Source organism: Theropithecus gelada, chromosome 3 (assembly GCF_003255815.1).
Source record: "Theropithecus gelada isolate Dixy chromosome 3, Tgel_1.0, whole genome shotgun sequence".
NCBI classification, from domain to species: domain Eukaryota; kingdom Metazoa; phylum Chordata; class Mammalia; order Primates; family Cercopithecidae; genus Theropithecus; species Theropithecus gelada.
This window is the reverse complement of record NC_037670.1, coordinates 174,318,822-174,345,610: the sequence shown is the minus strand read 5'-3', so window position 1 is coordinate 174,345,610 and position 26,789 is coordinate 174,318,822. Positions and strand designations below refer to the sequence as shown.

Genomic DNA, 26,789 nt, shown 5'->3' with positions numbered 1-26,789 from the left:
CTGTGGGCAGGGTTGCAGAGCCTCCTGTGCTCCAGAGCCAGAAGTGCCCCCATGAAATGCCAGGCAGGGATGCAAATGAAACAGAAGCATTTAATAGATGTGTGGACGAGAAAGGGCAGAGAAGGTGCCAGGGCGGGACAGGAAGGAGTACAGTAGCAGTCTGGAGAGGCACATTTGCAAGGCAGGGGAGTCCCGCTTCTGCTTCCAGGAGTGCTCTGGGTCACTCAGCCTGCCAACTCTCTCCCAACAGCTGGGAGGAGAGGCTGGCCCATCCCTACCTTTCTCGCCTGTAGTCTCAGGAGGAAGTAATTCCTTCCACCAAGTCGCAGGCTGGAGCAGCCCGGAGTGGTAGCAGCTGCGGACACAGGCGCACGGGTGGTGAGAGCCTTTACACCTGCTCAAGGCCCTTCAGTGCCTCCTTGCAGCATGTGGAGGGATCATGGGGAGGGGCTGCTCTCAGGATAGGGATAAAGCAATAGCCCAGCATGCAGGGCCAGTAACCAGGGTGAAGCAACCAAGACGAGTGTGGGGGCAGGGAGGGGAGCTGGGGGCAGAGAGGCCACCCACCAGGCTGTCCTGGGCCATAGGCCACGTTCAGAAGACGAAGGAAGAGGTGGGGCCCGCAGAGCTGAGTGCCTGCTCCGCCTGGGCCAGGCTGTCGCTGGCCTGGCGTTCCAGGTCCCAGCACTCCTGCAGTGTGTCTTGGAACTGCCGGCAGGCCTCCTCCAGGATGGAGCTGCTCCGGCTGGGCCAGGACTCCCAGTAGCCTGGCTCCACCCAGGGCTGGGCCTCGGTGGCTCTGGGGCCGGGACTGGAGCTGGGACGCAAGGAGCTGTCCAGGTCTCGGCACAGCTGGTAGAACTCACTACCGCGCCCAATCACACGCTCACCATCGATGACTTTCAGGCCAGGCAGCAGCTCCCGGACTGCAGCCCGGTAGGAGGGGCTGGCACAGAGCGGGTTGCTGAGCCGGGCCAAAGGGTCTCGGAGCCGCAGGTACTCCAGGCACGGTAGCCCAGCCAGACACTGCAGCTGGCCAGGGGTGGCCAGTAGGTTGCCTGAGGCATTGAGACTCTGCAAGTTCTCACAGGTGGCCAGCGGCTCCAGGCCCGTCAGCTGATTGTTGGAGACATTGAGCACAGCCAGCTGGCGCAAGGAGGCCAGCGGGCCCAGGTGGGTGAGCGCGTTGCCTGATAGGTCCAGCCACTCCAGGCCCAGGCACTCTCCCAGGCAGCCCAGGTCGGCCAGTCCCAAGCCACGCAGCTTCAGCAGCAGGATGGACTCCAGGGAGAACTCGCCTGTGCGCAACTTCAGCAGCTGGGGTGTGATTTGCAGCCCGCCAGCCTCTCCCGGCTTCTCCCCTGGAGGCTCCATGAGATGGAAGTCGGCTGGGATGGCCTGGGCCCTGGCAGGACTGTCACGGGGTTCCACTGGGGGTCAGCTGGTGCTTGCCCCGAAGCAGGCACCTTCCGCTCTCCCCAGGCCAGTGCCAGGAGGCCTGGTTCCAATTCCCTGCACGAAGCCAGCCAGTCCCTGAGGAGAGACAGTCAGTCAGCAGGCAGCACTTTCTGTGTCTTATGCAGCAGGTGATGGCAGGGAGTCTGACCCTGCTTTTACCATGAAAACCAACAATCTCGGCCAGGCAAGACCTGAAGACCAAGCTGGGACACAGCCCACAAAAACCATCTGAGTGACAGGGATGGGGTGCAGACCCAACCCAATGGGAGCAGCCCAGACTGGCCCCAGCTGCTTAGGGCCATGCTGGATGGATTCAGGCCCAATGTTACCAGTTCTTTCTGTTAAATCCAAACTAGGGGCAAAACATCATTATTTTACTTTTTCAGTAACCACTCACGATCCATCCCTATTAATTTGGGGGTGTACTTTAAGCCGTTATGTTTGAACAGGCAATAGGTAACCACCATCACCAGTTTGTTTTCTTTCTGGGATAATCAATATATATGTAACGCAAATGAGAGCACATGTGCCTTGTTTGATTCAGTCAGTATTACTGCAATTCTTTCTAACAGCAATGAATTCAAACTTGTTTCCAGATTATATGGGTCAACTGGTGCCTCCGGTTGGAGATGTAAAGCATAAGAAGTTGGCCTTTAGTCCTAAAGGAGGAAACTGAGGTCAAGGTAGCGAAGGGTCAGGGAAGGCTGGGGTAAGTGGCCCGGCTAGGTCCCACACCCTTGCTCCTACCACTTCACTGCCCGCCAAAGCTAGCTCTTTTACTCTGGCCTCTGCTGGACAGATCAATGGAACATCACTGGTATATGTGCCAGACAGCATGGTGCCAGCTGCAAATACAACATAAATTTCCCAAAGGGCAGGCTGTCTTGGAGGGGAGGGTGGCTCCAAAAAGCCAGGATGGGCACATCAAATTGCCAGGGGCTGCAGGACCAGGTGAGTCCAGGTGCCAGTGCATGACTGTGGCACAAAGCAGGGGTGGCCTGGTGGAGGGACCGCAAGACTTAAGCAGGAAGGAAAATAACAGACCTCTTCCAAGCGCAGCTTTCCCAACCTGGCAGACTTTGGCCAGGTCCAGTCCCAGGAGTCTCACCCAGGCCAGCGGGGTGATGCCTGCCTTGCAGATCTGATGCAGGGTGTCGGCGACTCCCGAGTCTGAGTTTACACATCAACACTTTACATTTTCCCCTCTCCAAGGAAACCAGGCCCAGAGCGTGGTCCACTTAGCTCCTCCCACACCATCAACAAAGATATTTACTATGTTCCCAAGCAGGGAGCTAGCGAGGATGTAAACAGTCTTGCCATCCTTTTGTCCTCTCCACCCCGTCTGGGAAGGGGAGTCCTTGTGCTTATGGCCCCCATTTCCTTATCTAGCTCCCTTCTAGTCGGCAACACTCCAGTTCATTCTCTTATTTATACCTCATTTCTTTCCAAAAGGAACTGGAAGCATCTGCCAAGAAGTGTGGATTCCCTCCATGGGAATGGAATCTTTTGGGGTTTGTAAACAGGGAGTGATGCAATCAACTTTGCATTTGATTAAAGCTGCTCTGGCCCCTAAGATGGGGGGTGCAGGAGGAGTACCAGGTACTAGAAACATGTCTGCTATGAAAACAAAAGATACAGGCCCTAAGGAGGGCAGGAAGCAATGAGGAGGAGGAGAAAGAGTCTAGGACAACTGGGGAATCTGGCTGGGTGACTGTATGCAAGGGGCTCCTTTCTTTTCTTTTTTTTTTTTTGAGACAGAGTTTCACTTTTGTTGCTGTGGCTGGAGTGCAGTGGTGCAATGGCGTGATCTCAGCTCACCGCAACCTCCGCCTCCCGGGTTCAAGTGATTCTCCTGCCTCAGTCTCCCAAGTAGATGGGATTACAGGCATGTACCACCATGCCTGGCTAAATTTTGTATTTTTAGTAAAGATGGGGTTTCACCATGTTGGCCAGGCTGGTCTCGAACTCCCAACCTCAGGTGATCCCACCTGCCTCAGCCTCCCAAAGTGTTGGGATTACAGGCATGAGCCACCCCACCTGGACTGGGGCTCCCTTCTCAAGCATGTGAAATACAGGTGGGACAGGTTGGAGACAAGAAGACATCCAGCTACACAGCACTCAGCTTGAGTGAGTGTGGCATGGGGCTCAGGAGGCAGCTGGAGCTCCAGGCTGGAGGGATCCAGGCACCATCAGCAGGGAGATGGCAGCTGGCATCAAGGAAGGCATGCAGTGCACAGGGCCAACCATGCTGGGGACACAGAGCTCTCTAAGAACCCGCAGGCCTCTCTCCAGGAGCAGGCACCCCTCCCACCCACCCACCATTTCAGGAGTGAATGTGGAAGATGTCCTGTACACAACGAGCAGCAGAGGTGGAGGCTAACCTATGAGGCTGAATGAATGAGTCTGTGAAGGATTCTGCCAAGCAGCCAGAGGGAGGAGAACATGGAAGGCTTTTAAGGAGTGAGACCAACACTGCTAGGATGCCCCACTGGACTCAGATGAGATGAGGCTGGGGAGACAGCCACTGGATGAGCAGTCCTGGGCACAGGTGAGGCCAGAGTGGGACTGCAGAGGTTAAGGGAATGCCCTGAGGAACTGGGTCAGTGGCTTTTTAGATGGAGATGATGGCTCAGCAAAGGGAGAGACCAAAGACACAGGCAGACAGAGGCAGGCAACTGTGCATGCTCACACCAGGAACATGGTTTACAGAAGAGGAAACGGAGCAGAAAGACCCCACTGGGACACAAATCAGCCCTTCCCTGCTGCCCTCCAACACACAGCCCTGCACCAGTGTGGCCCCGTCCTGCCCTCACCACGATGCAGGCCGCCTGGGTCTTGGTGATGGGTTGTGCAAAACCCTCATTCTCTTGGGGGTCAGTGACCTCTGCTGTGTTTCTGGTCCATCAGCTGCACACTGCAAACAGGTAGCCCAGTAAGACCAAGAACCAGCCGGTGCCCACCTGTGCAGCCCCAACTAACATCAGGCTGCCCGCAGACATAAGGAGGATGGCTTTCCGCACGTCCACCAGGTTCAGCACTCCTCCAGTGGGAGCCATCCTTTTCCTAACTATGGAAATGAAGGGAACAGAGACCTCCTGGCCCAGCAAGAGAGTCTGGAAAGAGGACTGGTGACAAGGATGGCACTTGGGCCCTTTGAGGGAGGTTGACTGAGAACCAGGGAAGACGGTCCCAGGCCTTGGTGAGTGTCTTCTACCTGGGAAATGATGCGCAAAGGGCAAAGCTAAGTCTAGGGGGAGGAATGCTTCAACCCAGAGCAGCCTGGGGTGGACTGGAGGCTCTAACGCTCTAGAAGAGGGGTTCCCAACCCTGGCATTACTGCCATCTGGGCAGGCTAAGCCTTGGTTGTGGAGGCTGTCCTGTGCATTGAAGGGTGCTGAGCAGCATCCCTGGCCTTTGTCCACTAGACACCAACAGAACCACTCCCCTTACCCCACTTGGAACAACTAAAAACGCCTCCAGACATTGTCAATGTCCACTGGGGGACAAAACTGCCCCTAGATGAAAGTGAAGGTTCTAGAGCCCAAGCCCCCTGGTTTGGTGCCATCAAGCTCTCTCACCCTCTTCCTTTCACCCCCACCCAATCTTCTCACATTCTTCTCCCGAGCCTCGCTGCCTCACCAGTCCTCTCCCGGAACATGAGCCCGCTCAGTGATGCCACACAGCAGAGCCACGATGCCACTTCCAAGAACAGTTCCGACTGCTCAAGGACGGAAGCACAGACACGCACGCTGCCTAAGGCAACCTGAGGATGCATCACATTCCCGGATCCTCCGCGCTCCGACATGTGAGTCAGGATCCTGCGAGTAAGGTGCAGGACACTGCAGGGAGAGGTCCAGCAAGCCCTGCCCCTCCTATCCAGATGCAATGGCATCAGAGGCAGGGGCAGTAGTAAGGCCGCTCCGCAAGACAAACCCGGCCTCCTATCACCTGTGAATGTGTCCCCAGCACTCCACTCCCACTCCTAGTGCTACAGGCAGTGGAGTGATCTAAGCAATCTGGAGGCCAGACTTTAATTCAAATCATACTATTCCAGTCATTAAAAATGTTTACAAAACTTTATATAACAGGTGCAGTTATTATACTGTGAAAATGAAAATATCACATACTAAACAGTACCTAGGGTATGATCTCAATGTAAAAGAGGGAAAAATGTCAAACTATTGATAGAGGCTATCTCTGAATGAAAGGAGTATAGTTAATTTTTCCTGCTTCCTTACATTTTCAGTAATATCCAGATGTCAGAATGAATTGGTCATAGTGAAACACAGGGCTGGCAACTCATCTGGGAGAGGCAAGGGAACAGGTTCCTGGGGCTGCCAGCCAGTAAGGGGAGAGTCTGTCCCTTCACCTCCATGGCCAGTGACATGCTGCAAGTTAGGCCTGGAGCCTTCCCTGCCTCTTCCAACCTGCATCTCAGCAGCCACCCTACCCAGTGACCAGGAACCCTTAGGCTACCTGGATGCAAGTCTTGCAGGGTTGACGGGCCACCCCCTTCTTTCTTCTCCTGTCCAATCCCACTGGTTCCTGGATCCTAGGCCCTCAGCTCTGCCCTAAAGGAACTCTGAGCAATCCATGATGCGTGTGCTACACACATCCTTTCTCTCTTCCAAATAAGGAACTTCCCCTTTAAAAGTGGTCCACGACAAGCAGGGGCAAGGGTGATGGCAGGTGGGGTGTACAGCCGGCCGCTGGGAGCCCAGAAAAGCTACTGAGGCTGCTGTCACTGGAGGAAGAAACCCCAAGGTTTCCAGCAGTCTGGAAATAGACTATTGGTAAGAACACCATTTGAGGACTGGCATCTCAGCTCTCCTAGCTAGCTGGTCAGTCCCATCAGTCGGGTTCTCTGGCTACTCCGATACCCCCCAAAAGACTGGTGTGTGGGGTATGTGAGCACTCTGGAAATGGCTATTCTACCTTGGGATTTCCTTCTCCCTACACTGCAAGCCTCAGAAAGTGCTGCAATAGCTTACCCAGCCCCCAAGAAGCTGAGGACATATCCTACCTGCCAGCACACGCCCACTCCACATCCTTGGCCACTTTTTGAGAAAGCAAGCCTCTTAAGGGCATATATCCACTTCTCCACACAGACAAGGTGTATTCAAGGACCTTCACACCCACTTATGTTTTAACAGAGCATCACATGTACAAAGCCACGTAGTACAAAATGCACAGTCACCTACAAAGAGAGTAAGCCTCTTCTCGGCACATACTGCTAGACATAAAGAAAGTAATGGGGAGATGGAAAATGACATCTCCCAGAAAAAAAAAAAATATGGCAATCTGTCAAGTGAGAAACTGACCCTTTCTTACCAAATAGGTTTAAGATTCTGGCCATCAGCATGTGGCACCCAGGATGCAACACCCGGCTCTCTGCTTTGACCTACTACAGACAGGGGCTCTCTAGGAGTTCACGGGCAGAGTGAGCACGGGCACCTGCCATGTCTGCCATCCCACCCTGAGCGGACTGCAGGGCCTGTATCCCTTTGGCCAGGTCACCACTAGAGCAGATGAGGGGAGGCGGGGTGTAGTTGGGGAACTGCTCCAGGTTGGTCTTCAAGTATGCTCAATGGCCTCCACGTTGAGAAAAGAGTTTCGCTCTAGAAGGGTGGGGCTGTTCAGGGAGGCAAACATGCTTTCAGAGAAGCCTCTTGTCGGGGGTAAGACAGACAGATGGTGGCCAGGCTTCTTGCTTCTTCTCCCAGGAAGCCAGGGGGTCGTCCTGGGCTCCGACGGTCTCATTCTCCCAGATACGTCTTGACAATGACGCTGGCCCAGTGGCTCTTGGTGGACAGCGAGTCCCCACTCCTCTCGGAGGCCAGCAGCCCCACGCTCTCCAGCAAGCCCTTCTCCCTCTGGGCCAGCAGGAAGGCCCCAGAGCAGCCACTGCTCTGCAGAGGCTCCCCCGGCTCTTCCCCTCCACCCCGCAGCTCCTGGCTACCCTGGTGGGGTCCACACACAGACCCCTGGGGCTTTGCAGGGGGCTGGGGGTTGGGGGCGGTCAAAGAGTATTCAGACACCCTAATCTCCTTCACCTTGTACACAAGGACTTGCTTCCAGTGGTCAATGTCAGCCCCCACAGGAAGGATGGCCTCAATCTTGCCCTTGAAGCAAGGGTCCAGCAAAGTGGCCAGCACAAACTCCTCGCGGTAGAAGAGCTCATTGAGCTGACAGTCGGTGCAGAGCTGCAGGGCCAACCCCTTAGCCAGCTGGATGGCTGCGCCCGCCTCCCCGACACTGCTCCTGAAAGTGTCCGTGAACCTGCTCCAGGAAGATGTGCAGGGAGCGCAGCTGGGGCAGCACCTGGCTCAGAGAGGCCTGCACCACACTCGCCTCGCGGACCGCCATCTGGAAGGGCTGCAGGAGCTTGCTGAGGCTGTCTGCCAGGCTCCAGAATGTGGCCGACAAGGCGACACCAGCCTTCCCCAGCTGGTGCCTGCCCTTGTACTCTTGAAGGGGCTGCTGCTGCTCCACCAGCCACTCTGGCAGGTGGTAGGCCGAGACCCAGTGGACCAAGAGCTCCTCAAGAGGCTGGTGGGCCGGGAGGGCGTGCTGGCGCTGGAGCTGGGTGAGGAGCCCCCGGGCCTCCACAGAGCTTTAGAAATGGCTGCAGATAGCCCTGGCAGTGCCCAGGATGATCTGGACACTGTGATGGCGACACAGAAAGTTTCTTACCAGGGAGTCAAGGCAGTGGGTGAAACAATGGATATGGGTATAGCCCTCGCCCTTGGCCACCTGCTCCAGGCTGGGGCAGCCGCTCGATACCAGTAAGCCCGCCCGCAGGGAGCCATGGCCCAGCCACAGGCTGGCCTGCTCCAGCACCTCCAGCTGCCAGTCCTCTGCAGCTCCCTCCAGGGGCAGGCCTCGCACCCAGAGCATGGTTCCCAGCATCAGCCCTTCTACCCTCTTGGTGTGGGAAGCAGGGAGGCAAAGGAACTCCAACCAAGCTCTATCCAAATGCAAACGAGGGTGGCTGGAGGAAATCGCTCAGAAGCCTACGTGCTTTGTCTGAGGCACCACCCCTAGAACCTCCAGCTTTCAAAAGTGGCCTGGACAGGGAAGTTGTTTTCCTTTTTAAGAAGGACAGGTAATCATAATATTTCCCATGCTGGACTGAAATGATTAAGCAAGCATCAGACCAGATAATGGACCCAACCCACAGCCACTACCTTCTGAGGGAGGAAGTCCCTCATGGGCAGGCCGGGCTTTATTCACATCTTGTTTCCTCACAGCCCACTCTTGGGACAGGGTGCTGGGAACTGTCCCAAGCAATGGGTGGCGGAGACAGGCAGACAGGGTGGCCGAGGGCCACTGCAGACCTGCGGCTCCCACACTCACCCCAGGCAGACAGGGTGGCCGAGGGCCGCTGCAGACCTGCAGCTCCCACACTCACCCCAGGCAGACAGGGTGGCCGAGGGCTGCTGCAGACCTGCGGCTCCCACACTCACCCCACCCAGCTCCGGGCCAGTGTGATGGGACTGATTTGCTCCCTTGGATACTGCACCTCGGTCCCTGTCTCCCGGGTGCCCACAGCACTGGCTGTGTTACCGATATCTCCAGTGCATCTTAGCTTTTATTCCCCTTGATGTTGTTTGTGCTGCTGTCTATTCTAATCTCGGTCCCTTACTCCTTACTGTTCTCAGGTACCGAGCAACCTCAGGGATAAGTCAGCAGAAGCTCCAGGCCTGCATAGCAGGAATACTCCTGGTTGTTTTTCTAACCACGAAGAGCAACCAAATGGAAGACCCAGCCTATTGAACTGCATGTTTGCCAGAGACTTGCTTTTTCTGCCATAGTGTCCTCCTGAAACTCCCCCACCTTGAAAATGTCTCATAGGAGACTAGGGTTCAACTGGATTGCCCAAGACTTGATCTCTGGCTACTGGAAGACTGAAAATTAGACTAAGGTGCTGAGACACCCAGGGACACCAAGGTTAGGTGAGGGTTTCCTAATCCTAGGGCATGGGACTTGCTTCATACCCCAGATCCATCCTCCACTGGATTGGGCTAGGCCTACCATCCACAACAGGGGGTATGTGTGTGTATTCATAAAAAACGTGACTTGGGAAGGCTAAATGTTAAGACCAGTGCCCCTGTACCCCTCCTGTGCTGTCCAGGGAAGGATATATGAAGCAAGGACTAAAATTCTTAACTTTTCCAAATTCTTGGGTTCAAGGAAGCCCCGTAGGGAGGGCGTCTTCATGTGGTGTGCACAGCCGGCGTCCTGCCCTGCTGCAGCGCTGATTCAGTATCATGGTAACTAAGGAGAAAAGGGGGCCTCATTTACATCCTGTAGGATCACCACGAACCTCCCTTGCTAGGCTGAAATGGGACGAGTGTGATAGAACGTGTTTAGGGGTGCACATCTGATCCTGGGTTTGTTTTCCCCTGATGCTGCCCCCTCTAGTTCCTGTATTTGTCTGGACTTTGTAGCAGTTGGTGACTGCTAGGTGGCCTAGTTTGTGTAAATATACAAACATGGAGAAAGTTGGTCTTTCTCCATGTTCTTTTGGGGTTTTATTGTTTACAAACTTTTTTGTATTGAGAGAAAAATGGCCAAGGCATCTTTACAGAAAGTTCTGAACCAGGCAAAAAGGATGTAAAACATGAGTTTGGGGGACCCTCGTATTGAAGTAAGGATCTTGAACTATCCTTTCTTTGTGTTCCCCTTCCTCTATTTCCTATTTTGGACCAGATCTTCTGCCCTAAAAACTTGACTTCTATCCTACCTAGTTCTCTATCCACCTCCCCCAAAAGAAAACCTACATACCCACACAAGCATATATTGAATTCTTGGGCTGTCTCTGCAACTCTTAAATGATGTATGTGAACAACCTGAAGAAATTAGGAACCCTCCATCTCTTGTTCCCAACCTGAGTCAATGTGGTTCACCCCAAACACTTAAGATACTGCTTTATTTGGATGGATCAAACCTACTTAATCTGTAATCTCAAAGGAGGGAGAAGCGACCAGGGGCTTCCACATAGAAGTGGGGTCAGGAGACCAGGCAAAGGAATATGAGTATATATCCAAGTCACTTGGGAATTTTGTGTAGGTGCAAGAAACCTTTTTTTTTTTTTTCTTTTTGAGACCAGGTCTTGCTCTGTCGCCCAGACTGGAGTGGAGTGGCACAATCTTGGCTCACTGCAGCCTCAACCTCCCAGGCTTAAGCAATCCTCCCACCTCAGCCTCCCAAGTAGCTAGAACTACAGGTGTACACCAACACGCCTGACTAATTCTTTCTATTTTTTTGTAGAGACAAGGTCTCACTATGTTGCCCAGGCTGGATTCCAACTCCTGGGCTCACGCAATCTTCCTTCCTTGGCCTCCTAAAGTGCTGGAACTATAGGGGTGAGCCACCACACCCGGCCCAGCGCAAGAACTTATGTCAAAGTGGCTATAAGATTGTTTAAAAGGAGACAGATGAATGTAACCCCATGTTTAATGCTAGAAACCAAAGCTTTATGTGAAATCTTGAATTTAGGGGCAGGGAGGGAGGGTAGAAAGGCCTGTACCTTCCCTAATCCCTGGCCCCTCATTCCTGAACTGCAGGAGACCAAGCCCCTTGGGTTTTGGCTACTCCATCTCTGGGATGCATCTATTGGATGACTGATTTTTCTGTACCAGGTACTTCCTTTCCCATTTCCTAATCACTTTGTAACACACATGCTGACCCTTTTCACTTCCCTTCTCCTTTCTCTGGAAAGATATAATGAATAAAGACTTTTTGGTACTGAAAGTCAAAAAAAAAAAAAAAGATAAAAAAGATCTGACAATGAGTGATGTTAAACATTACTCACCAGGGTAATGTTTAAAAAGAGTCACCAGAGATGGCAGGGCTGCCTATATAACAGGTGACAAGACGGCTAAGAAGGCTCAAGCAAGACTCTGGACAGAAAGAGGAGCTCCTTCCAGCCAGAAGAGCCTCAGAAGGGTTAAGTGGCAACAGCTTCAAGCCCATCTCGCAAGAACTTTCAGCCACCAATAAATCCAAGAACTGAAGGCCTACTGCAGGGTGATGATTGTGGAGGGGCTAGGTAAAGCTGCAAGGGAAACACAGGCTGCTGTCCTGGGCCCACAACTGCTCTCGGATGTCACACTGGAGGGGACTTAACTCACACTTCATGACTGAGGAAACTGCAACCTCAGAGTGTGAACATCCAGGCCTCCACAGGCCGTCTGCAGAACAGGGTCACACTCCAAAATCTTTTTTTTTTGTAGACTGGGTCTTGCTCTGTCACCCAGGCTGGAGTGCAGTGGCATGATCTAGCTTGTTGCAACCTCTGCCTCCTGGGTTCAAGTAATCCTTGCAACCTCATCCTCCCAAGTAGCTGGGACTACAGATGTGCACCACCACACCCAGCTAATTTTTGTGTTTTTTGTAGGGACAGGATTTCACCATGTTGCCCAAGCTGGTCTTGAACTCCTGGGCTCAAGCAATTCCCTTGCCTCAGCCTCCCAAAGTACTGGGATTACAGGTGTGGGCCACTGCACCTAGCACACCCCAAAATCTTCATCTTAAGACCTATTCAGTTACCCCAGGACACCAATCTTGTTCTGTTTCCCAATTAGCTTTGTCTCATCATAAATGCTATACTCTGTAGATACTCTTGATTCACTCAATCATTTAATAGAAAGTCATCAAATGTCTACTATGAGCCAGCACTGTGCATTCAAGATATGAATAGAAGAGAGTAGTTGCCTGGCTGGCACTTGGGGCTCAGGATGAGATGACAACCTAGAAATGGGCTCATTACTAGACCAGGGGGAAAGCAGGGTACGGTGCTACGAGGCAGGGAGGGATCCCTGGGGGGCCCCCAGGCTGACCTACTGAGAAATACTATCTTGCAAGGGGTTGTTTACCTTAGGCTATTGCTTCACAATCTTCAATCCCCGCAGACCCATCAGGGAGATCTGGGATCTTGTGTCATCACTGGTACAACAGTAACACCACCATGTTCCCTTCCACGGGAGTACTTCAGGATGACAGTGCAGCTGGCACTGTTGAGAGTCAACCTTCAATCCAAATGAATCTAAAATGTAAATTTTAAAAAGAAAGTCATTGACAAATTCCAGTACTTTATTACTAAGAAGTTATTTGTGGCTGGGTGTGGTGGCTCACGCCTGTAATCCTAGCACTTTGGGAAGCCAAGGTGGGTGGACTGCTTTGAACTCAGGAGGTTGAGACCAGCCTAGGCAACATGGCAAAACCTTATCTCTACAAAAAAAAAAAAAAAAACACAAAAAATCAGCCAGCTGTGATGGCCCATGCCTGTGGTCCCAGCTTCTTGGCAGGCTGAGGCTGGAAGATGGCTTGAGCAGGGAAGTGGAGGTTGCAGTGAGACATGATCGCACCACTGCACTCCAGCCTAAGCAACAGAGCCAGACCCTGTCTCAAAAAAAAGAAGTTACTTGTGACACACATCACCACAGCTGACAACACACTGGAGGCCTACAACCACAACAAGACAAGATTCCAAGGGCTTCTAAGCTGAGGCATGGCCTTTTGGGCTGCACGCCTGCCCACAGTCGATCATGTGGGCGGCAGTCAGGAAAGCGCCCTAGCCAGACCTCACAGGAAGCAGGCACATCCCTGGGAGGCAAAAGGGAAAGAGGGCCAGGCCAGGGTGATGGCAGGGCGGGGTGATGGCAGAGCGGGTGGAGGAGACTGTGGGGAGAGCTGTTCAGGAGGTGGCCCACGCCTAAGCCTTGAGTGGAAGAGGAGGAAACGATGGAGAGAGACTCCATAGTGATCCTCTTTACTCATACAGGTCCATGTGGGCTATTTTGGGGCAAATCTTCAGGCAAGTTTCTAGAGAAACTGAGGGAAAACACCAGAGGGTGCTGCCCAGATAATGCTGACGATACAGGGAGGTGAGAGGATGAGCAGATCTCAAAGGTGACTGAGAGGCAGAGGAGAGAGACAAAGAAAAACCAAAGTAAAGTGAAGTTAGGGAAACCAAGAAAAGACTTTCCAAAAGCAGTGGTCAACGGGGTCAAAGGTCCCTTCAGTGCGCGGTCCAGCAGGAAGTAGGGGAGAAGCAGGAACCAGGAATGCTGGAGGTGGGGGTGGGAGGGCAAAGGCTTGGCTGGGTCCCTAAACAGAGAGAAGATGCCCTGGGAAGAGCGAGGAGGCTAACTACACAGGGAAGAGAAGCTCCTAGAGAAAGGGATCCAGGGCACAGGCGGTGGAAGGGATCGGCCTCAGAGACCAGGAAGAAATCTTATTTTTCCTGACAGAGGAAGTAGGACGGATCTGGTGACAGGCAAGTCCTGGAGTGCAGTGCAGGAGGGAAGTGAGGCAGCTTATGCCTGAGAGCCAGGCGTGTTGATTGTTCAGGGGGAGCCGTACATCTGTAAAGGCAGCCAGCGGCTGGCTGAGTGACCTGGCTTAGCCGGGGCTGGGAAGCACCTCCGCACACTGGTTCAAGAAATTAGACACGTTCTTCTTACTGGTCTTACCAAGCCTTTTCCCAAGTGCGTGCCCAGAAGGAAAGGGGCCACTCTTCTACTTCTCTTGTGCCTGCAAGAGAAGTAGAACCCCACCCTGGGCATTCCATGATTATGCCAGGCCTTTCTCACTCCTCACTCCGCCCAGGCCCTCCCGCCCTCTGCTCTCAACTCCAGCACTGTGTGGGGGAGGGAGTGTCTACTCCACTCCCAGCAGTGGGCCCTGCTGGGCCCACAAGTCTCATCTTCCTCCACAACATCTGTGAGAAGATTGAAAGGTGGTGAGAGAAAGGGATTGGAAGAGATGAACGTGTGAAAGGAAAAGAGGAGAGCAAGCCACTGTGTTTTGGGGTTTTGTCCCACATGCAAATTTGACTACCTACAAAGCCTAAGCGGCCGGGCCGGGCGGCGGTGGCTCACGCCTGTAATCCCAGCACTTTGGGAGGCCGAGGCGGGCGGATCACGAGGTCAGGAGATCCAGACCATCCTGGCTAACACAGTGAAACCCCGTCTCTACTGAAAATACAAAAAAAAAAAAAAAAAAAAATTAGCCGGGCGTGGTGGCGGACGCCTGTAGTCCCAGCTACTTGGGAGGCTGAGGCAGGAGAACGGTGTGAACCCGGAAGGCGGAGCTTGCAGTGACCCGAGATCGCGCCACTGCACTCCAGCCTGGGCAACAGAGCGAGACTCCGTCTCAAAAAAAAAAAATCCTAAGCAAGATGTTTTGAATAATAATCATGCATCATTGGGTTTCATACTGTGCAAAAAAAATGACACAAAGTGAGATGTGATTCAAACGACATGGCAGCACTCTGCTTTTTTCTGGAAGCTTAGGGCTTAACAATGGAGTCAGAGCATATCAGAGCCTCGTCTACACTATGGCAATAGTAACAGCACCCGCCTCATGAGATTGTTAGGGTTAAACGAGTTAATATCATAGTATTTCAGGGCAGTTCTCTGCACAGAGGGAGCGATGGGTAAGCGCTGGCTGTTCCGGAAGATTCTGGCCTCGCCCAGTGTGTTTGGGAGCTGGGGCAAGGCTGGCCAAGGAGGTGGCCCCCGGCGCCGGCACGGTCCCGACAGCCGCCCCCTCCCCTGAACCTCTGCGGCCCAGTCTCCGCTTACCTGAGGGGTGGAGTCGGCAGCCCGCGGAGCCACTGGCCAAGCTGGGAAGTCCGGCGCAACTCCGCACCGCAGAGCCGGCGCCTCCTCGGCAGGTAAGAGCCGCAGCCCCGCCGCCAGCCGCTTACCGGCCCCTGACCCCTGGGCCCCTTGCCCACCACCCGACGGGTTGGCCAACGCCCTTCTCCAAGCGCCGCAGGCCTGAGCTCCTGGAACGCACCCAAGGTCCTGGCCAAAGGCCGTAGTGGGCGCCCTGGATTCCGGGATGCACCAGGGGTTACTTCCGGGAACGCAGCTCGCGGGGGTCTCCGCGCGCACCCCCCGCCCCGCAGTTGGTACGTTCCTCCTGCCTGCGGCCCCTGAGTGCGCAGGCGTAGGAAGCGCGGCAGTGCGGCCGGAAGCGAAGGGGCCGTGAGGTTGACAGTTGGTAATCGTTTATCGGTGCGGCCTTAGAGAAAGGACCTCCAGGCCCTTATTCAATACATGTTGGTGGGTGGTCACATGTGCCAGTCTCCGGACAGATGGCGGCCTAAATTTCCTCCTGGACTCGGTGGCACCCAAGGACCCCTACACGCCGGTGCTGTGCGTGCCAGGCTGACCACCAGAGTGCGACCCGGGCCTCGTCCGCACGTGCAAACGGAAGGAGCCACAAAGACGATAAGAATCCAGGTCTCCCCGCGTGGAAGGCTCATCTGTCGGTTCAGGAAACCCATCCAGGGTGTCTCCTGGTGTCCCGATCCAGGCCCTAAGAGAGGGTTCTTGGATCTCATGCAAGAAAGAATTCAGGGCAAGCCCATAAAGTGAAAGCAAATTTATTAAGAAAGCAAAGAAATAAAAGAATGGCTACTTCATAGGCGGAGCAGCCCCAGGGCTACTCGTTACCCATTTTTGTGATTATTTCTTGATTATATGCTAAACAAGGGTTGGATTATTCATTAGTTTCAGAGAAAGGGGTGGGCAGTTCCCGGAACTGAGGGTTCCTCCTCTTTTTAAACCATATAGGGTATTTCGCGATGGTGTCATGGCATCTGTAAACTGTCATGGTGCTGGTAGGAGTGTCTTTTAGCAGCTAAAGCGTTATAATTAGCGCATAATGAGCAGTGAGGACCACCAGAGGTCCCTCCCATTGCCACCTTGGTTTTGGTGGGGTTTAGCGGGCTTCTTTACTGAAACCTGTGTTATCAGCAAGGTCTTTATGACCTGTATCTTGTGCCAACCTTCTATCTCATCCTGTGACTTAGAATGCCTAACCTCCTATGAATGCAGCCCAGTTGGGCTCAGCCTCATTTTACTCAGCCCTTATTCAAGATGGAGTAATTTTGGTTTAAACACCTCTGACACTGGGGCAAATACCTGCTGCCTGATGACTCCCAGAAGTTCTAAACACCCAACCCAGAGAACACGTGGGCCTGCATCCACTCGGGTACTCTGCCACTCCTGCAGGCTACAAATTGTGCGGGAGCCAAAGAAGTCACGTTCTCTGGGCGAGCGCAAAATGCCTCTTTGTCCCATGTTGGTTCCACATGTGCACCAAATGAACAACTTTTGTCTCCCTGGCTACCTTGAATTTCTTTCCACCTCCTGAGTTGCACATGTTCAAGGGGCTGTCCTGGGGGCAGGCTTCCCTAGTCTTCCCAGGCGCAACCTTAGCTTTTCCCATCTCTTTCAGATGACCCTCCTCCTGTCCCAAGCAAATTAACGCCAAGCCAGTCTAGTTCTCCAGCTTGGGCTACAGCTGGGACCCCTGCCCAAGAATAGTGATTTTTATCTTTACACTTTATCCAAGTAATTTGTTTTTATTTTTATTTTTTTTAGATGGATTCTCACTCTCTTGCCCAGGCTGGAGTGCAGTGGTGTGATCTCAGCTCACTGCAACCTCCACTTCCTGGGTCCAAGCGATTCTCCTGCCTCAGCCTCCCAAGTAGCTAAGACTACAGGCATGAACCACCACACCTGGCTAATTTTTGTATTTGTAGTAGAGACAGGGTTTCACCATATTGGCCAGGGTGGTCTTGAACTCCTGACCTCAAGTGATCTGCCCGCCTTGGCCTCCCAAAGTGCTGGGATTACAGGTGTACGCCACCCTGCCCAGCCATACCCAAGTTATTTTTAATCTCACTTGATCTTCTGTATGCCTTAGAGATGGAAGTATTAGTTTCCTCCGTTATACAGATGAGAAAACTGAGACTCACACAGTGTGTTACAGTAGGAAATGGGACTAAAAGAAAAATTATTCAAACAATTGTTAAGGTGAGAGACTTTATTCAAGAACAGCTGCAATAGGGGCTATGCAGTAGAGGCAAAAAGATCAGGCTTAACATCAAATACAAGGACAGGTGGAGATTTATAGTTAAGCAACAGGGTGGAGGTCAGCAGATGGAAAATTACTGAGAGGACACACAAAGGCTAGGGAGATTTTTTGCTGAATGCAAGCCAAGGTGATCAGATACCAAGGGTAGGGGATTTTTGCTGAACTGACTCAGCAGGATTCTTGCTAAAACTGAACTAAGTGAGCTAAGGGCCAGCCCAGGGTCAGGGCCTATTCAAAAAGAGGACTGAGAGGAGACTGACTCAAGTTTAGCCAAGGAGTGAGTTCTTTTCATGAGCCACCAATGATTTGGGTTGTACTGTCAGAGGCGTCCTAACCAGAGTGACTCTATCCTAAATAAAGGTTGGGGAAGGCAAGACCTGCTGGGTTGCATTCCCAGGAAGTTAGCACTCTTGATCACAAGATGTTTATTGTTGAGGAAACAAGTTAATGGAAAAAGGCATTCTTGTTTTGTTTTGGAGTCTCACTCTGTTGCCCAGGCTGGAGTGCAGTGCCACCATCTCGGCTCACTGCAATCTCTGCCTCCCGGGTTCAAGTGATTCTTCTGCTTCAGCCTCCGAAGTAGCTGGAATTACAGGTATGCACCACTTTACCTGGCTAATTTTTATATTTTTAGTAGAGACGGGGTTTTGCCATATTGGCCAGGCTGGTCTCGAACTGCAGACCTCAAGTGATCCACCCGCCTCAGCCTCCCAAAGTGCTGGGATTACAGGCATGAGCCATGGCACCCAGCCTGGAAAAAGGCATTCTTAATTAAAACTATGTTTTGCTCTAAAGATAATAGTCCACTCATAAATGTTTGCTGAAATTAATTGCACAAGAGAGTAACAATACAAATAGTCTGTCACAAGCCGATCACAAGCCTTTATAATAAAATACACTATTCTTAGCTCTAATATCCTACACAAGGAAGCATTACATTTGAGGTAGGGCATTCCTCCTCTTGCTTCCTGAGGACACCCTACTCTAAGAGGTTAGTTTCTAATAAACCATTTTAACTTTACTGTACTCTGCGACTCACCCTAAATTCTTTCCTGTGCAAGATCTAAGAACCTGCCCTTGGGGTCTGGGATGAAACCCCTTTTCTGGTAAGAGTACTGTTACATGGGATCCATACTATTGGCTCAGAGCTGGTCCCTTTCTAGCATTAATCCAGAAACACTCTAAAACAAGGAGTTTCTTACTCAAAAGAGGGCAACAGACCAGTCAGGGATGGATTGGGAGAGGACGAATGGAAGGAAATGCTGATCTTCCTGTAGGTGCAAAACTTCTCACTGCAGCCAAGCCGAGTTTCAGGAGGGAGGACCTAAAATCATCTCGTTTTGGTAGGTGTTTTACAAAAGGATAAATAGGACTGGCTCCTGCCTCTAGAGCTTCCAGATACAGCATCCCTGTTTGCCCCGTTTGCAGGGGTGACAGAAAGTGGGAAGTAGCTACATTAGCTGCTAACTCTGTCTCGGGTCAGGGGAGAGGCTGGTGGGGTTAGTCCCAACAGTGTTTTAAAATGTAGAGTAATTGTCAAGACTGGAGTCAGGGCGAACAAACAAACAATAAATAAATACAAAGTAATTGGATGGACAAAGTGCTTTGCCTCCATCTTCCCAAAGGCAAAGGCACCTGAATTTGCTAGCCTGCCCTAACTCTTCCTGGACCATTTCATAGCCTTGTGGAATGTCAGAGCTAGACAGACTCTTAAGAAGTCGGTTCTGGGCCAGGCGTGGTGGCTCATGCCTGTAATCCCAGCACTTTGGGAGGCCGAGGCAGGTGAATCACATGAGGTCGGGAGTTCGAGACCAGACTGAGAAACAGGGAGAAACCCCGTTTCTACTAAAAATACAAAATTAGCTAGGCATGGTGGCGCATGCCTGTTATCCCAGCTATTCGGGAGGCCAAGGCAGGAGAATCACTTGAACCCAGGAGGCGGGGCTTGTGGTGAGCCGAGATCACGTCATTGGACTCCATCCTGCCTGGGCAACAGAGCAAGACTCTGTCTCAAAAAAAAAAAAAAAAAATCTGTTCCACACCCCCAATTTTACAAATGCTGTGCAGTGAATATGTGTCAGAGTCACTCGACTTGGAACTGGGGATTTTCCCAGTAGAGTGTATACTTTAACTCTTACTTGCTCAGTAATAGACCAGGTAAAGATTAAATCCAAATTTTTGTCTACAGCCCAGGTATCTACCTACTTCAGCAGTGGTTTGGGATGTAGAAGGACCTCGGAAACTTGTTTGAAAATGCAGAATACAGGGCCCACACCCATTCTGTGGGTCTGGAACGAGCCCAGAAAATGACTTTAAAAATAAACCCCTAAGGGAGTGAAATGCATCAGAATCACACGGTATATGTAAGCTTTTGAAAAACACTGATCTAAAGCAAACTTCTGGGCTCACAGGCCCCCTAGAAGAATCTTGAAAAACTGTACATTTTTTTGTTTGTTTTGTTGTTGTTGTTGTTGAGATGGAGTCTCATTCTGTCACCCAGGCTGGAGTGCAGTGGTGCAATCTTGGCTCCCCAGGTTCAAGCGATTCTTCTGCCTTAGCCTCCTGAGTAGCTGGGACTACAGCTCCGTGCCATCACACCTGCCTAATTTTCGTATTTTTCGTACAGACGGGGTTTCACCATATTGGCCAGGCTGCTCTTGAACTCCTGACCTCGTGATCCGCCTGCCTCGGCCTCCCAAAGTGCTGGGATTACAGGTATGAGCCACCACACCTGGCAACTCTGTACATTTTAAACTTGGCATCTTTATTAGTTTTCCAGGACTACAGTAAGAAAATACCACAAACGGGATAGCCTAAAAAACAGAAAGGTATTGTCTCTTGGTTCTGGAGGGTAGAAGTCTGAAATCAAGGTGGTGTACTCTCTCTGAAAGCTCCAGGAAAGAATCTGTTCCATGTGGTTGTCTTAGCTTGTGGTACTCCCAGAAATCCCTCGTGTCTTTTGGCAGAGATAAGACCACTCCATAATGATCTCTGAGCACAGACAAAACAAGAACATTATCCAAACCACAGGAAACCTCCCTATCCTGGCTGATACAAATGACTACTGCTTTTCACCATCATAGCTTTAGCCTCACTCTATTCTTCACGTCTTCTCCATAAGAATTGACTAAAAAATACACAATTATAGAATTGCCCCTACTTCCCGACATCATCCCATTGAGAGGAAATCCCCATTTTCTCGCACCCTCCCCCAAATCTACTAAAACAAGCTCTGTCCTATAGAAAGTCCTTTTTAACACCCTCTTGTGAGACACCCCATAGTTCCTCTTGGTTTACTTTCTTCCTCCTTGCAAGGAGCCAATAAACCCAACCCCATTCAACTGCAGATGTATTCTTGGTGGTCATAGATTTAAAGAGAAAAGTCATAATCCATTTCCTCAGCTACTGAAATGGATTCAACAACACTCAATATCCATCTGGATAATAACTAGATTGTAGTGAAATAGAAATAGATGTTTCTTAGCATGATCAAATATATCCACCTCAACCTGAAAGGCAGTATAATGCTTACATGGAAAACATGAAATGTATTCCTGTTGAATTCAAGAATAAGAGAATCACATATACTATTACTGTTATCATTTAACATTGTTCTGGTGGTTTTAGTCTACACCAGTAGTTAAGAGAGAGAAATTAGAGGCTTATTAACTGAAAGATAAGAGGTAAAATTATCATCATTTCAAGTGACCTGATTGCATAAATGAGAAACACAAGATAATTAACTGACAAAAATTACTAGAGCTAATAAAATAATTCAGTAAGGTGTCTGGCTTTAATATCGATAAATGGAAATCGAAAGCCACCATCTATGCAAACAACAACCAGTTAGAAAATGTAAAGGAAGGCCAGACGCAGCGGCCTACACCTGTCATCCCAGCACTTTGGGAGGCTGCCAAGGCAGGCAGATCACTTGAGCCCATAAGTTCGAGACCAGCCTGGCCAACATGGAGAAACCCTGTCTCTACTAAAAATACAAAAACTTAGCCAGGCATGATGGTGCACGCCTGTAATCCTAGCTACTTGGGAGGCTGAGACACGAGAATCACTGCCAGAAGGCAGAGGTTGCAGTGAGCTGAGATCGTGCCATTGCACAACAGAAGGAAATTCATTAAATAAATAAATGAAGGAAGGAAGGAAAGACTCCAGCTGTTTACTAACAATAAAAAAAGATTAAGCATCAAGGAAAAAGCTTAGCAGAAAATGCACAAAATCTATGTGAAAAAACCCAAACTTTTAAGCATCACTAAAGACAACAAAAAGAAGACCTGAATAAATGGAAAAGTGTATCACGTTCAGGGGCAGGAGGACTAAATATCTAAAAGATATCTGTTCTCCCTAAAATAGGCTACCAATTTAACATAATCCCAGGAAAAATTCCAACAGGAACTTTTAAGAACCAGATTCTCAGCCAGGCATGGTGTCTTATGCCTGTAATCCCAGCACTTTGGGAGGTAGAAGCGGGTGGATCACAAGATCAAGAGATAGAGACCATCCTGGCCAACATGGTGAAACCCTTTCTCTACTAAAAATACAAAAATTAGCTGGGCATGATGGCACACACCTGTAGTCCCAGCTACTGGGGAGGCTGAGGCAGGAGAATCACTTGAACCCAGGAGACGGAGGTTGCAGTGAGCTGAGATCGAGCCACTGCACTCCAGCCTGGCAACAGAGTGAGACTCCGCCTCAAGAAAAAAAAAAAAAAAAAAAAAAAGAACCAGATTCTAGAGCTCAGATGGAAAAATAAACATGAATAGCTAGAAAAATTCAGATAAAGAATAGCGATGGCCGGGGGTTGGTAGGAACAAGCCCTGACACATATCAACATATATTTAAAGCTACTACAGTCGAAACACTATGTATTTGTGCAATGTATTGACAGCCAGATTAATGGAATGGAATAAAAAGTCTAAAAACAGGCCCAGTGTATTGCATAAAGAAAGCATGGTACATCCACATGATGGGATAGTAGGCATTCATTTTTGTTGTTTGTTTTTTGAGACAGAGTTTCACTCTTGTTGCCCAGGCTGAAGTGCAATGGTGTGATCTCAGCTCACTGCAACCTCCACCTCCTGGGTTCAAGGGATTCTCCTGCCTCAGCCTCCTGAGTAGCTGAGGTTACAGGTATGTGCCACCATGCCCAGCTAATTTTGTATTTTTAGTAGAGACGGGGTTTCTCCATGTTGGTCAGGTTGGGCTCGAACTCCTGACCTCAGGTGATCCACCCACCTCAGCCTCCCAAAGTGCTGGGATTACAGGCATGAGCCACCACGCCCGGCCTACGCATTCATTTTTAAAAATAAGGAAACTGTGTACTGATGTGGACTGACTTTTCAGGATACGTCATTAAGTGAAAAAAAAAAAAGAGTATAGTCTTGGGAGTGTTTGTGTCTGTGTTTTAAAAAGGGGAGGATACATGCATGTATGAATATACAGAAGCATGTATATGTTTACTTCTACATGCCAGAGTCTCTCTGGAAAAGACATACAAGAACTTGCAACAATGACCCAGGGAGGGGAACTGTTGTTGAGGGGCAAAGAGGGCATTTTCACTGTGAGCTAATTTGTACCTTTTGAATTTTATTTCATAGGAATGTCCTTCCTAATCAAAAACTGCAGTAAAATATGTTGAATGCTAATAACGAATTAGTATATAAAACATACAACATATTTTCCTTATAATTTTTTACTCCTTCCATCCTGAGCATCTTTTCTGTATTTTTTGGCTATGTGCATATCCACTTTGGAAGTGCTGTTCAGTATTGGGTTGTCTTTTCCTGACTGATTTGTAGGCGTTGCTAGCATCTTCGGCTGCATATCCTCTGCCAGGTGTATGGATTGTAAAGATCCTCCCCAGCTGTAGCTTGCCGTTTCCGCCTTCATCGTGTGTTAGCAGGACAGAAGTTTATCATGATGACGTTCGATTTTAATGAATTTTGGTTTTAATGAAGTTCAGTTTGTCAGTCTTTTATAGTCATTGCTTTTTGTGTCCTTTTAGCGACATCTTTGCCTACTTCATCACTTGTATGTATTTTTTAAAAAATAATAAATATATATAATAATAACTAATAAATATTATTTTTAATAATAATAATATTATCTGTTGAAACAAGGTCTTGCTTTGTCACCCTGGCTGGAGTGCAGTGGTGTGATCACAGTTCACTGCAGCCTCGACCTCCTGGGTTCGAGCGAGCTGCTCGCCTCAGCCTTGCGAGTAGCTGGGACTATAGGTGTGTGCCACTGTGCCCAACTAACTTTTGTGGTTTTTTTTGTAGAGATGGGATTTTGCCATGTTGCTCAGGCTGGTCTTGGGCTCAAGGGATCCACCCACCTTAGCCTTCCCACGTGCTGGGATTACATGCATGAGCCACCAAGCCCAGCCTTAAACATTGTTTTTAAATAATAAAACATTTTAAACATCTAGAAAAGCACAAAAAATATTGTTTCAGATACCCACAAAAAACACCTCAAAGAGTAACTATATGTTTGCCACATTTGCTTCAGACATCTCCCTGTCTTTTTCAAAGAAAAAATTGTGACATACCCAAAGCTCCATCGCCCCCACCCTATTTTCTTTCCCTATTTCCTTCTTCTGAGCCAATCAGTACTCTGAGGTAGAGGCTGATCACTCTCTTCTATAAGCCAGGGTTCTTTGGTGCAAACAATAGACATAACTCTACCTATCAATAGTTTAAGGAAAAATGCATTTTCTAAGGTGTATTAAATAGTTCAAGAATCCTTGGCAGGGCTAGAGGAAGAGCTTCTAGGTTAAATCCAGGAACAAGGCTGACAACTATTCTGCAAAACTGGTCACATAAAGTCACTGACCCCAGATACCTTCGGCTCCTGCCACAGTGACGGAGCTAACACCGCTGCCACTTACCCTAGGAGACACGCATACAGCCACGGTGCCACATGAGCAAGCTGCCACCACCCCTACCACCACAGCTTAGCATGAGTGACCTGGGGACTAGACTACATGCAGAACCTCACTCGCCCTGGAGGGGCCATATGGCTCCAGTACTGTGCTTGCCAGAAGAGCTCCATCCTGTCCATGGCCTCTGCCTCGAGTTGCTCATTTCTGCCACTAACACTTACCCAGGTGCATCTTCTTCACAATCCCCAAGTGTCTTGCAAAAGCTGGCTCCAAAGATTTCTGGGAAATGTTGTTTTTAGCTTTCCAGGCTCCAGGTAGGTCCCCAGGGAGCTGCCAAGAAGGCTCAGTGAGCCCTTCCAGTGTCTGTCAAATAATCCAGTATGTGTGTATCCATAACAACACACACACACACTCACTCTCTCTCTCTCTCTCTCTTTCTAGGTAATGTAAACCAAAAATAAAATTCTAAGGCCCTCGAACCATCTGAATGCACACCTCCTCTTGGCCAGGGCATTCCAAAGTTAACCTGAAACACTGGTTCAGGCCATGATGGGAAGGGAGGGTTGGATATGCCTCACTGTATCCGCCTCCCTTTTGGATTTCAGGAAGAGCTAATAGGAATTAACATCAACATAGACCTTAAGTCTGATAAGAAACATTTACAATCTATTCTGTGAAGCCTGCTACCTGGAGGCTTCATCTGCATGATAAAACCTTGGTCTCCACAATCCCTTATCATAACCCAGACATTTCTCTCTATTGATTCCAGGTCTTTGGATAATAACTTGACCCTTTCAACCGATTGCCAACGAGAAACTTTAAAATCTACCTATCACCTGGAACACCCTTACCCACCCCACCCAGCCCACCCCATTTCAAGTTGTCCCACCTTTCTGAACTGTCACATGTGTCCGTAGAGAAGACCACCTAAACAGGCTTTGTGTGAGCAGCAAGGCTGTTTATTCACTTGGGTGCAAGTGGGCTGAGTCTGAAGAGAGAGTCAGCGAAGGGAGGTAGGAGAGAGGCAGCTTTATAGGACTTGGGTAGGCAGTGGAAAGTTACAGTTAAAGGTAGTTTTCTATTGTTAGCAGAGGAGGGGGTTACAAGGTGCCTGGTCGGGGGATCATAAGATTCATCATCCAGAAGAATGTCACAAGGTCAATTGATCAATTGGGGCAGGGCCAGAACAAGTCATAATGGTGGAATGTCTTAAGTTTGGTCAATCTGTTAAGGCAGGAGCTGGCTGTTTCACTTCTTTTGTGGTTTTTCAGCTACTCGAGACTTAGCTCCTGCAGGCCATCTGGACATATATGTGCAGGTCACAGGGGTTACAATGGCTGAGAATCGGCTCAGAGGCCTGACATTCCTGTCTTTTTATGTATAAAATATAAAGCTATAAGAAAAGATAAAGAAAATACCATTTTTTTCTGGGGATTATTGGGGTAGGGGTGATGTTTCTCAGGACTGCTTCAAGCATGACCAGGGACTGCGTGGACACCTTAAAGAAAATTTTATAATCAGTTAGTGCAGTAAGTTTCAGGTCTAGGGTGCATGTCTATGTAGCTAACAAGGTGCCAGTTAGCACATTTTTGAGCTTGGAATTACCCTAATAAAATAAGTTCTCTAAAAACAGTTATCAGGCATATTAGCTTTAATGTAGGTGGTGATGAGTTTTTAGGCCAGGGAAGGAATAATGTTTTATGTACCAAAGCTTTTTGTCCCCATTTTCTGTCATATGAGTGGGATTCCCTGTTGTTAAGCCAATGATCTATTGTATTACCCTTTTCCCATAGGTATGAGCAGCGGTCTGAATGGAGAAGTTCAATAGCTTTTATTGCAGAGCCTATGCAGGAGAGATGATAAGTAAAATAATCTTTGTCTCCTGGATTAAGCTATGGAAGAATGAATTTTCCATGATCTAAGAACCACTTGCCCTGAGTTGGAAAAGACTGGTAGAGCAGGTTTTTAGAAGAAGAGTAGGTGAGAGTGATAAAGGAGAAAGAAAAATACTGGCCTTCTGGAGTGGGGGCTGGAATATTAGCAGGTGTGGAGGCATTGGTTATTTCCTTGGCTGTTTTGTTGGCATAAGCATTTTCTTTAGCAATAAGATCAGTTGGTTTCTGGTGTCCTTTACAGTGAATGACCCCAGCCTTGGCTGGCAAGAGAGCAGCCTTAAGGAGGGCCTTTATTAGAGAGGTATTGATAATGGAAGAGCCTTGTGTGGTGAGAAAACCTCTTTTGGTCCAACAGGCAGCATGGTTATGGAGGATGTGGAAAGCATATTTGGAGTCAGTGTGAATGTTAATGTTCATTCCTTTGGTGAAAGAGAGTGCATAGGTTAAAGCAATCAGTTCAGCTTGTTGGGAAATAGTGGAGGGAGGAAGTGCAGCAGCCTTGATAATAGAGGTATGGGACATGACAGCATAACCAGCTTTAACTGGCGAGATTTGGCTGGGTTTAGAGGAACTGCCATCAATAAACCAAGTGTGGTCTGGGTTTGGGATTGGAAAAATAGAAATATGAGGAAAGGGGGAAG

General features: G+C 49.7%; 2 protein-coding genes across 7 annotated transcripts in view; both read right to left on the bottom strand.

Annotated features, from left to right (window-relative positions):
* Positions 1–70: 70 nt before the first annotated feature.
* LRRC61 (leucine rich repeat containing 61) overlaps positions 71–26,789 on the bottom strand; it is a 28,929-nt gene continuing 2,210 nt past the window's right edge. The window contains exons 1-3 of one of the 6 annotated variants that reach the window (XM_025380323.1): positions 15,051–15,944; positions 12,339–12,508; positions 71–1,533 (exon numbers count right to left, since the gene is read on the bottom strand). In XM_025380323.1, the coding sequence (XP_025236108.1) occupies positions 595–1,374 (780 nt within the window). In that variant the 5' untranslated portion in view covers positions 1,375–1,533; positions 12,339–12,508; positions 15,051–15,944 and the 3' untranslated portion in view covers positions 71–594. Of the gene's footprint in view, positions 1,534–9,144; positions 9,736–12,338; positions 12,509–15,050; positions 15,945–26,789 lie in introns of those variants that run through there. The other 5 variants (XM_025380324.1, XR_003118665.1, XM_025380325.1 and 2 more) reach the window with 5 other exon arrangements.
* Positions 7,115–8,069, bottom strand: ZBED6CL (ZBED6 C-terminal like). Its single transcript, XM_025380328.1, is given in 5 exon segments — positions 7,115–7,226; positions 7,228–7,384; positions 7,387–7,474; positions 7,476–7,713; positions 7,715–8,069. Coding segments are annotated over 5 exon segments (705 nt in total). The 5' UTR covers positions 7,825–8,069.